This window comes from Cibotium barometz, chromosome 2 (assembly GCF_041138505.1).
Source record: "Cibotium barometz isolate CiBa-2024 chromosome 2, ASM4113850v1, whole genome shotgun sequence".
NCBI classification, from domain to species: Eukaryota; Viridiplantae; Streptophyta; class Polypodiopsida; order Cyatheales; family Cibotiaceae; genus Cibotium; species Cibotium barometz.
In genome coordinates, this window is record NC_141047.1 from 17,495,551 (window position 1) to 17,507,235 (window position 11,685).

General features: G+C 39.1%; 1 protein-coding gene across 1 annotated transcript; it reads right to left on the reverse strand.

Annotated features, from left to right (window-relative positions):
- Positions 1-9,674: 9,674 nt before the first annotated feature.
- LOC147640742 (uncharacterized) lies at positions 9,675-11,379 on the reverse strand. The gene is made up of 3 exons (XM_086808955.1): positions 11,130-11,379; positions 10,256-10,932; positions 9,675-9,949 (listed from the first exon to the last, which is right to left on the reverse strand). The coding sequence occupies exons 2-3, from the start codon at positions 10,906-10,908 to the stop codon at positions 9,946-9,948; spliced, it is 657 nt and encodes a 218-aa protein (XP_086665081.1). The 5' UTR covers positions 10,909-10,932; positions 11,130-11,379; the 3' UTR covers positions 9,675-9,945.
- Between the last annotated feature and the right edge of the window lie 306 nt (positions 11,380-11,685).

Genomic DNA, 11,685 nt, shown 5'->3' on the forward strand with positions numbered 1-11,685 from the left:
GCAAAGTCCTTTGCCATCCTTATTACAGCTTCAGCCATGGAAACTGGCTTGGAATTCTTGACCAGGGTGTCTAAAGGTTCGTTCATTCCCCGAATGAACCTGGCCATGAGTTGCTCTTCGTCTAGCGGTGGTGAGTACTTGAGGAGAAGAGCAAATGCCTGGTGATGTTCTTCAATAGTTTTGCTCCCCTGGTTTAGCTCTAAGAATTCATTCATCTTGGTTTCAAGGGGACAAAATCTCTTCCTTAGATAAGCTTTGAGATCATTCCAGGACTAGGTGTTCCTATCCAGCTGGTTGGTGTCGCAATGGTTTCTCCATGCCACCCTAGCTGTTTCCACAATCTTCAGCCTTGCAAGAGCCATTTTGCTTCTCTCGTTATATCCGATGATATCAAAATATTCCTCCATGGCTTCAACCCACTTCTCCACAGCCTCCCCCAAGTTCTCCCCTTCACCCTTGAAGGGACCTGGCTGAGTTCTGTGTGAAGGGCCTTGCGAACATTGGGGTCTAGCTCTTCCTCATCTGTGAGAGGATATGGCTGTCAACACCACGGTTCGCTCACCTCATGATTCTGTCAAAAATGATACATTATTAAATTTTAATTTTGATTTCGTCAACAAGATCCTAAGACTTAAGAGATTTGGAAAATAATTGCTTAAACAAGATAAACGATCTTATTGGAGATCTATGACATATGTTCGAGTAACAGATCTTACTTCTTCAATTCGTCATATAATAAACAATCACTTATATAATAGGGAATTTTCCACAAAATATTTCTTTATTTATATAAAGGTTGCAATATGTACATAGAGCGTCTCGGCTCCACAAAGTCAACCTCCACTATAAATGCATGACGGCGAGACTGGGCTACAGACATGCCGCAATACATATGTTCCCTCACTACCAAAGGAGCTACTATCTTACTACTTGGGATAAAACATCTAAGAAGTCTATAGATATGGAAAGAAAGTCTGAAATCTCGAGGTGTGGGGTGATACAGAATAACACCATGAATCACTTTTAACCTCAACAGGACCATGGCCAACAAGATATTCTCCCTCACCATCATGCGCTGGTTGCAAGAGGTGTGGACATATTGCCCTGCGTGCCACTTGTGTTGCCGTCTCTCCGCTGGGTTTGTGTTATATAAATCCTCAAAATGGCTTACGAGTCTAGCTCGACTCATTCGAGTCGTAGAGTAGCGGAAGAGACGATATGCTCGAAGGTGAAGGCAATCATATCCTGTGAGACTGGTCGAGAATACCAGATAAGCGTGGAACTTCCATCTATAAAACCAAATTCTTTGATTAAAAATCTTTATTAATGAAGCTTAAGGAATGAAAATACAATACGTAAATGCTCTTTTTGAGTTTTTAGTATAAATTTTCTGATAAGAATTCGTTTTTCCTTATTAGCTTTACACAAAGCTTTGATACCACATGTGAGACCCCGTCCCCCTCCGCGATGCCCCCTCCGAGGGCGCTGGGAGCAGAAGCAGTGTCAGCCTCTCTCACGCAGGGTAGGGATCCACACTCGGGGCCTCACCCGTGGGGATGTCCGAACAAGAGACTAGCCCGGCGGTTCCTCCGAAACCGACGAACCCGAAAAAACTTCCCTCGCCCGAAAGGCACGGGCGATTCCACCAGGAAAATCATCTAACGGGAGAATTGATCTAACGATTCAAAGTCTTAACTAACCAAACTGATCCGACCGAACCCAAAAGTCACATGGTCAGATCAAGGAAGAGACTTGCACTTGGTCCATAGAATCACCGCTTTTTTTTCCCTTTAGTGAGACACAGCCGCCGTTGATTCCCTCCCACAGAACAAGGGTCTTCCTAGGACTTAATCTAACTAAAGTAACTTAATCGTAACTATTTGTATCACAAGAATCCCCCAATCCAGCCTCTAATCCCAGACCCATAAGTTAACCAACCGCCCAACCACTGTATTCGTGGGATTCCTTTATAAAAATTTGGTTATGTTTTCCCTAGGTACCGAGGAAAAGAGTTCCCAGGCTCCCTAGCTAGCGCTTCAAGAAAATTTCAAGGTAGTCATACCACTTACACACCCGATATGAAATTACCATTTTAACACATTCTGTTGTCTTTAAAACAATCTTTCAATGAAATCATAGTATTACTGATCATAATCCTCCAAAATATTGAGTCCATTGTTTCACAAATATATCATTCGGACTCTTTGTTTGAAGACCAACAGCTGGTCAACCAACAAGATCCAATATCAAAATTCAGTTCACAAATGTAATTCTTTTCAATTCACAAATGTAATTCTTTTCAGTTCATCCGTATCTTCCTTGACGTACCCATGGGTGTCCTAGCAACCGTGAGCCCGTGCATCACCTGGTTAGAACCCTCTAAGATCCTACTTAGGTGTCCTAGCACTTCACTCAAGGACCGCTTTGTCAATCCTCGCCCATCGTACCGGAAGCGTACCATTTTAACCAAACCGAGGCTGGTCAAGACCTCGGCAGGCTTTGTCGTGAACAGCGACGTCCCTCGACAACTCCTCGCCAAGCTATTGCAATGAGTCTCTCCTTAGTTAATCACATACCAAATGCTTTCTCCAGCATTCTGGCGTAAAACAGTCCTTTAAAAAAAACAGAGGTTCTATGCAAGTAGAATTCCTAGCTCGAGATTGGTTCCACAAAACCCTTTTTCCGTGATCCAGATTTTCTTAATGAGAATCATTGATCTCTCATTAGGGTAATCTACCCATCATTTGACTGAATTTCCAACTACATTCTTGGTGATTTCGGTTAAGGGAAAACTACACTAATTCAATGGTAGTCTATTCTTTGTGTTAAGAATTGGAATTGGTCTTGAAGGTTTTGCTTGATTCAGATTTGAGAGATGGGCAAGTAGTTTACTGGCCAACCTTCTCACAGCCGTGGTCTAACCAAAATTATTCAGTTTACTTCTAACTTTGATTCCTAAGGATTTTCTTCAGATAAAAATCTACTGAACTTCTAACTGTAAGAAAAATTCTAACTTTATGAGTTTTATTCCTTCCTAACCACAATAGATTAAGAAATAGTTCTATACGAGAATATTGGGATTTTATAAAAATACTCTTCTTCCATTAATCCAATTTTGGGTATATATCAATTTGATAATTTATCCACATAAAAATATCTAAGAATATTCTTTCCACCAATCTAATTATCAACATTAAAATAACCTAATTTTCTAGGTGGAATTATGGTGAAAATTCCTCTTTTGTCATCAAAGTTAATTTAAAACTTTTTCTACTTAAAATACTATAAAAATTTCTCTTTTTAATTAAATACAAATATCCATTTTTTTGAATATGCCAAAAATTCCTCTTTTTGCATTTAAATGATTAAATTCCAAATGTCATGGGAATTTCTCTTTTATCATTTAAAAATTCTTATGCATAAAATAAATTTATCAAAAATTCATCTTTTAAATTAAATAAAAATATCCATTATTTTGAATATGTCAAAAATTCCTCTATTTGCATTTAAATGATTGAATTCCAAATGTCATGGGAATTTCTCTTTCATCATTTAAAAATTCTTATGCATAAATTTATCACAAATTTCTTTTTTTCTTAATTAAATAATTATGCATAAATACAAAAAAGTATTCTTTCCTAAATATGGTCAAAATTCCCTAAAAGAAGAAAAGCTTGTAATGAAAATATGATAGAAGTTCTACTTTTAAGCTTGAATTTAAACTATGAATTTAAATCATAATTTTAACCATAATTATAAATATAATTATGATTATCCCACTAGATTAAGCTAATTTCAATATTCCTCTTTTCCTAATTTGTTAGGATGATCCATTTCTCATTTAGAATGAGTTAAAGTAGTTTTTTAACTACTCATAAATAATCTAAAGAATTAACCATTATTTTAATAACACAAAATCATGAAAATATCATTTTCTTAATCTCTAGCTCATCAAGCCTAGAGTTTAGTTTTAAAATAAGAGATTATCTTTGAGAAACATTCATTTGTTAAAGAATTAGCCATAGAGATGACTATTCTTTTTTAGAGAGAGATTTTCTTAAAGAAAGCATTACAAATAAGCATAAAGATTAAATTTCTCTTAATTAAACATTAAGACTCTTAGGGAAAGCTTGATTTGAATTAAAACAATCATTTAGAAATCTTCTCAAGCTTGAGAGGGGTTGAGAATAAGAAAGTCATTTAGGAAATTGAAAAAAACCATAAAATTTATCTTACCTCTAAGATTGACTTGATTCTTTCTTAGTAGTGAAGCCCCCAACCAAGAGAAGGATGCCAGCAAAAAAGACTCAGCCCTTGCCCACCCACTATTTGCTACATATAGACAAGGAGGTTTTCCTTGTTAATCACAGTGTCTTCTCAGATAATCCAAATGTACCAATGTCAGCCCTTACAATTGTTTCAACGTTGATGGGATACTCCCATATCCAGTTTAATGCAAACAAAGTCATGCTCTTGGAGAAGACAACTGCTTCAGTCAATTTTTAGATATGGTCCTAGGTTTTGGGCCTCAAGGGCTGGTTATTTTTTGTGTTATTCATCTTATGCTATTGTAGATAACAAGATAGATGTCAACATTCTTGGTGGGGATATAGTAGGAAGAAATTTTTGAGGTATAGAGAAGATATGCCTGAACACAAAAATGTAAAAAAACTCAAGAAGTAATTTCTATTCAGAATTGCTTTTATGCAAGAGCTTTTACATATAACTTATTCTGCCAATATATTTATGTTCAAAACTAGCATTGTTTCTCCTACTAAATTCATGCTATCATTCTTTGACGTCGTCTTCTTAAAAAACCAGTTGAATATCTCTTTCAATGCATTGCTCCTTGTCTGTCCTCCTCCATGCCTTGTACTCCTAAAAAATGATGTGCGTGCTTGATAATGTGATTTTTTCCATGGCGCCTTGAGTACTCCAGGGAGCAAGTGGTCCTTGGTTCTTAGCAAAGAATGGCCCATGAATATAAAGAATATGTTGCACGTGCAAGAATATTGTATATTAGCCATGTTTATTTCATACAAGAAAATGGTTGATAGAAATAGCATGTTTTTGTCTTACCAAATAATACATGATATATTTTTCTCCCCATGCCAGCTTGATATTGCATAGTCTAGGTGAAGACGAAGAAGTTTATCTAGTATTCTTATTTCAGCATGCAAAGTACAAATATGAACATTCTGAAGTTGAATAGGGAGGATAGGATCCCAAATCATTTCTTTACTTTTGAATTTTGATAAATCTATCGTACTCCTTGTGGGTAAAGACAAGGATGTTTAGTGTTAGCACCACCACTTATACCATTGACTTTAATGCCTTTAAGTCTACACTCATATTCCATTCAATTGTAAAACTTCAAACACCATCAACACTGAGACATTCACCTGTATTTTGAGATTCAATAATGCTAAGAATTTGAGTATGAGAAAAAAGCCATTTAAGTGTTTGATGGTTTTCTTTTGGCACCTGGGCACAACCAATCCACCATAGCTCCATTTCTGATTGCACACTTTGACTAGTGGTATCTCTTATACCTTGGCTATACTCCAATGCTCTATTCATAAGAGAGATGCTTACCCTCTCCATTTTCTGGCTCTTTTGAATTTGAGCTTCATCCAACTTTAAGACAAATTTCAAATGCACATTACATGCATTATAACACTACTTCCATAAGCTGCACCATAGCAATTTGCACTCTTCTTAGGTCCATCCATATGTTATTAATAAAAGCGGTATATTCAAAAATAGACTTTCTTTTTTATTTTTCAAATGGCATGGAGCCCTCTATATGAAAACAATCTCCAGAGTAGTTAGGTATTTCTAGATTTAATTGATTTCGTGCTTTGACAACATTGTGTGGCCTAGGCAATCCAAAAGCCTCTATTTTTTGATGTCTTAAATTTTTAAACCATAATCCAAATAAAGCCCGATATCCCCTCCTACTTACACCCATTGTGTCACAAGTCTCTACTTACACCCATTGTGTCACAAGTCTCTACAATTTGTGAAGCATCTACAAGTGAATTGATATCCTTAAGCAACTCTTTAAGAACATTTTTTCTAAATGATGAATTTTTCTTGTAGCTTAAGAACTTTAATAATGTCCGTTTATTCATTGTCTCATTTAGAAGTTGTACTCTATCTTCAGAATCATACATTTTTAGACCAGAAATTTGAATGACATATTGTCTTGCTAATTTCATCCTTCTTTTTCTTGCCCAACCAGAAGTCTCAGACAAATTATTTATGTTTTATTTGCCTTGTGCTTTCCCTCAACCCAATGGGCGTGTTTTTAAGATTTTGCAATTTACCACTTAAGTACTCATTTAAATCTTCAAGAGATTTGAGTTTTCTTTCAAGCTCAGTAAGATGTGTTTGAGAATTTATCAAAGGAGTGTTTAAGTTCAAAATATGATGTGTTTGTTCATTCCTAGATTGGCATGACCTTGTACAGTATCCTAAAAGACCATTTACACTATCTCTTACAAACCGGACAAGATCATGAAGAGAATAAAAAGAAGGACATCTCCCAGTTGAGGGGGGATGTTTTGGGTAGAAATGGCCATCAACCCATAAGTCGATGTATTTCCTCCCTTCTTTCTAAAGTTAGTTTGCTTCATGTACACCTTTCAAAGACATCTGATTTTCCATGCGCCAGGTTGCATATTCAAGATTGAGCTTAATATTCATATGAAACTTTCTCTAGGAGGGACTATCTAAATTAGACATATCCCAAGCTAAACTTCCAAAAGATGTAAATGAAAGTAGAATAGGTTAGATTAGAATCGGTTGTTAACAAAACTTGCAGGAGGTTTTTTAAAGATTGGAAAAAATGGTGCCATTAGTTGCTATGAAAGATTGTATTAGAGCTAGGTTATGAGTAGGAAAAGCTCGGAAAACTCCTTGGAGGGAATCCGTAGACATTAGAGAGAAATCCATAAATGTCAATGAGTGATTCAAAATATTCAAATTACAAGGGAGTTATGACACAAAAAATGACTTTTGAGATATATTCAAAGATATGCAAAGAAATGCTTTAAAGATAAAAAAATACCCATGAATCTGGTCTAAACCGTCATATTTGGAGACATTTGACGTCTAAAACCTTTACTAAATTAACATCTTAATCACTTTCTTATAGAGCCCAAAAATTTCAACTGGGACCTAGTCATCCGATACCATGTTGGGAGTATGCATAGGCAAAAGCATAGACAAGGAAAGAGAGAGAGAGAGAGAGAGAGAGAGAGAGAGAGAGAGAGAGAGAGAGAGAGAGAGAGAGAGAGAGAGAGAGAGAGAGAGAGAGATTGTTGACGAGATCACCTTTATTATAGCATGATGCTTTTACAATGGCAATAGCTAGCAAAGAGGCATTACAATATGCAAGGATTGGATACAATAAGTGATGGATGAGGGAGGCCCTCTATATAGGGATGCTAGGAGCTAGCCGACTACCCCTATGGAGATCAAAGTGAGAAAATACATAAAACCCCCAATAAAAGGAACATTCCCCAATACATTGAGATGCACAATATTCTAACACATCACGCTCTCTAATCTCTAATGCAACCATTGCAATTTTATCATCCCCTTAAAGAAATAACCATGGTGGTAGATAAAGTTTGCAAGACAAGCCTAACATTTGAATATGATTGGGCCTAGACTTCAAAAACAAACTTCTCAAAGGACCTCAAATCTTTTGACTTCAAAACAATCTTCTCACAGAGCTCAACTCATAACTAACAACCCTCACACTAGCTAGTATCTCATGCCCATCATCAAACATGGCACCGCACATTTCCAGAGGGCGACAATAGAGGACACCTCATCATGACAATAATCAAGAGGAAGTTTGGTAATATTGGTCCAAAGAGCTAAGACTTAAAGCCCTCCTCGGGGCAATCACACTATAGAAACTCATATCACCCTGTTCAAGCAAACATGTATTTAAAACACACACAATTGTTTACTCCCCTCTTGTGTGCATACATGTTTAGATAAATTCCCATGTAAATTTACATAAATGAATTACATTAAACGACTTTGTTTGATCTCTTACGGCATGTAAGGCTCTTATTAAATGAAAACCCTCCATTGTGTCACACCTCTCCCTCCCCCAGGCCCTGGGAGCCCTCAAATGTCCCAACAAGACATTGTGCTAAACTATGTAGCTCTAACCAAGCATTGTTTGTCATAGACATCCATCACCAACATGCCGAAAAGTAGATAGCACAACCCTTAAAGATTTTCCTCAATGATGCGAATGAAGTAGATTAGTGAAGAAAATGACACATCAAAAATCGAGTGAAGTAGACGACACTAACATCAAAGATTGAACCACTCAGGAGGTGAGACTATGTTTCACTTGATACAAGTGAAGTAGATGGCACAAACATCAAAGATTGAAGTAGTGAGGTTGACTATGTTTCACCTTGCTTAATTTGATACGCATGAAGTAGAGGTTGACTATGTTTCACCTTGCTTAATTTGGCGCACATGAAGTAGATGGCACAAATAACAATATTTTTTTCAAAGACTCAAGTAAAGTAGATGGAACTAGCTTGAAAGATTGAACCATTGAGTACAACTATGATCCAAATTATTGATTATCACATGACAAGGCTTTTCCCATAGTAAGTCTCTTGGGGTTCCCCTTGGTTAGTCTTAAAAGACTTACTCAAGCTCTAACCAACTGTTATTTGTCATAAATATGCATCACCAACATGCCTAGCTTTGTTGATGTGCTAGTCTAAGACTTGAAAGGCTTTTCCCCCTATTAAGTCTCTTGGGGTTCCCCTTGGTAAGTCTTAAAAAAGACTTGCTCAAGCTCTAACCAAGCGTTATTGGTCATAAACATCCATCACCAACATGCCTAGCTTTGTTGATGTGCTAGTCTAATTGTATCACGCAATATGCCTAGTATATCTCCAAACTCAACTTCTCATGAGTTTGAGCCATCACCAAGAAGATACCATCACCAAAGAGAACCATGCTAATGATGTATTGGTCCAACACCATCACACATGCATGGTCAACCTCCAAGATCTACTTCTAATTCTAAGAGTGGAGAGCATGCTAGCCATAAAACCTTGACTACATTGTTGTTTTGCAAGGCATTTGATCGGTGCCGCTTTTCAACATATGTCAAACCTAGCACATGAGGACTTCACTTCTAAGGAAACCTCCATACTTCCATATAAAGGGCATTTAAAAACTAGGTTCACCCTATAGAGATAGTCAACAATAAACAATGCACTTCTTGGACAACGCGTCTCAGATTGGTATAATACCCTCACTACATGTAAGTTTTAATACCTTCACCATGTCATGTGAAATAAGGATTTGGCCATATCAGCATTCTGAGAAATGATTTTGCAAAGCTGACTTGGCGAGACCTCCTGCGCATCCGCAAAACAGAGTCAGTCGATTATACCACCAGGATAATGCAGACTCCCACTACTGGCGGCCATGATGGAATGAAAATGCATCATCGATGAAAATTAATTTGTTTAGTTTTTCAACTAATATCATATGACATACAAGTTTCCAAGAACAAACAACTGATGTCTCAGCAATAAACAAGTTTACAAGAACAAACAATTGATCTTTACAATAATAAACAACTGATCTTGACATAAGCAAGAGCATGTATTCAGAGTTGGCAACTAGGGAGAAATGTACAGGAAAATACAAGAATCCCCCCATTGCAAAGGGCAAAGTAAATCACCAAAACTTGATAAAGATTAAATAGCATACAGTGGACAAAGATACAAGAATCCCTTCACTAGTGCAAAAGGCACAGTAAATCACCAAAACTCGGTATAGATTAGATAGCACAGTGGACAACGTTATCATTAGAAGGGTAATGAGGTTTCATGCTGTTACTGAGAGAAAGCAGTCACTATTATTGTCCGTTCTGTTGTGTGAGAGTCACCTGAATCACACAAAACAAAATGTGACTGTGCTGTTCTAATTCGCCTTTTCAACAAAGAGCCTGACATGCAATGGGTCTCTCTCTCTCTCTCTCTCTCTCTCTCTCTCTCTCTCTCTCTCCTCCTCCTCCTCCTCCTCCTCCTCCTCACGCACCTCTCTCTCTCTCTCTCTCATAGTGGCTTGCCCTCGGTAGCGGCGGCTGCGCAACCGCTGGCTCCCTCGAACCCAGCTACATTCATTCATTCTAGGCACACCTGCATGTCCAAACGCTCCATGCAATTCGCACTATCTAGAAGAAGGGACTTACTCGGCTGTAGCGTTGGTGGGCGACTCCTCAGACCTTAGAGGGCCCTCTGATGGCGAATGATCTGCTACGAATGTCCTGCTAAGCCTACTTTGTCTGGCGGCATAGGAAGAGCGGCCGGCCGCTTTGGTGGCGCTACGCGGAACAGTGGATAGAACCCTGCGGGCAAGCTTCTGCGCCATATTAGTTTGCGAAGTCGCCGAGTTGTTGCCAGAGACAGAAGACAGAGGGGGGCGGCAGGCGGCCGTGCCGGTGGATGAAACCAAGGCCATGGTCGCAGAGCTTCCAGGAGAAGGTGTTGCCCTAGCAGCCGCCTGCTTGGCCATGATGCTCCGGTGGAAGCGGCAACGGAAGGAGCCTGCGTGTGTGGTGGGAGAGCAAAGGCAAGGGAGAGGAGGGGAAGCCTGGATGGAGCTGGGGCGAGAAGGGGCGTCGATGTTCTTGGAGGAGCTTGAAGAGGTGGACGCATGATCATGCAGGGAGCCTGTGGTGATGCTGCTGGTGTTTGAAACCCTAGCTTTGGCAGAGGAAACCAGGTACTGCTGGTGATGATGCTCGCTAGACGAAGCTGTAGAAGAAGGAGGAGGAGAAGAAGCAGGGGCAGCACTACCATGCGACCTCATCAGAGCGGCTTTCAGAAGTTTATGGCCTTGCATGCTTTATAACTGTCTGCGTCGTCCCTGCAAAATCACACCAAAGCGGAGATCACAGGCCATCTTCCATGCAGAGATTTTGCAGCCAAAAAACTACAAAAGAAACAGTGATCGCAAAGAGAGATTGCTGGCCCTAAAACGCCATAATTAACAGCGATCCTTCTCGGTTCGATCACAACGAAAAGTAACCCAACAAGGAGCGCAGCGATGGCAGACGAACAGACCTGAGATAGAAGCGCTTGTGTTCTGCAGATATCGAGATGAAGGCGAGAAAACAACAGGAAGTTGCTGAATCGAACGGCTGCCGCCAAGCGCAGAAGCGTCGTCTGTTTGGCCTCTGAGGGAGCAACTGCAACTTCTGTGGAGCGATGGCGGCACACCGCTAACTGCTGTCTCGCCCACGCCTGTGAGGACAATCTGGGCCGTCCAGGTTTGCAATCTGACGTACCAAACAATCGCCCGCTGATTGTGTCGGTTCTGTTCACTTAACCGACGAATCTCATTTGGGCCACATTTCTCCTTTTAAACGCTTTGCATTCCACCACTTTTCATTTAAAAAAATCAAAGGTATCCATAGTATATACCTTTAGGGTTTGTCCGGCTACCCTCTCACACAGTCCGGACTTTTTAAACCCTCTACCCTTTCACACACTCTAGAGACTTTTACCCAGGCTTCATTTTTTATTACGACCGTTTTGAACGTTTGTTGCCCTTTTTTCCTTTCTTTTTACTGCCACAAATTCTCTAAACACATCTAATAATAAACTAAATTCATTAAAA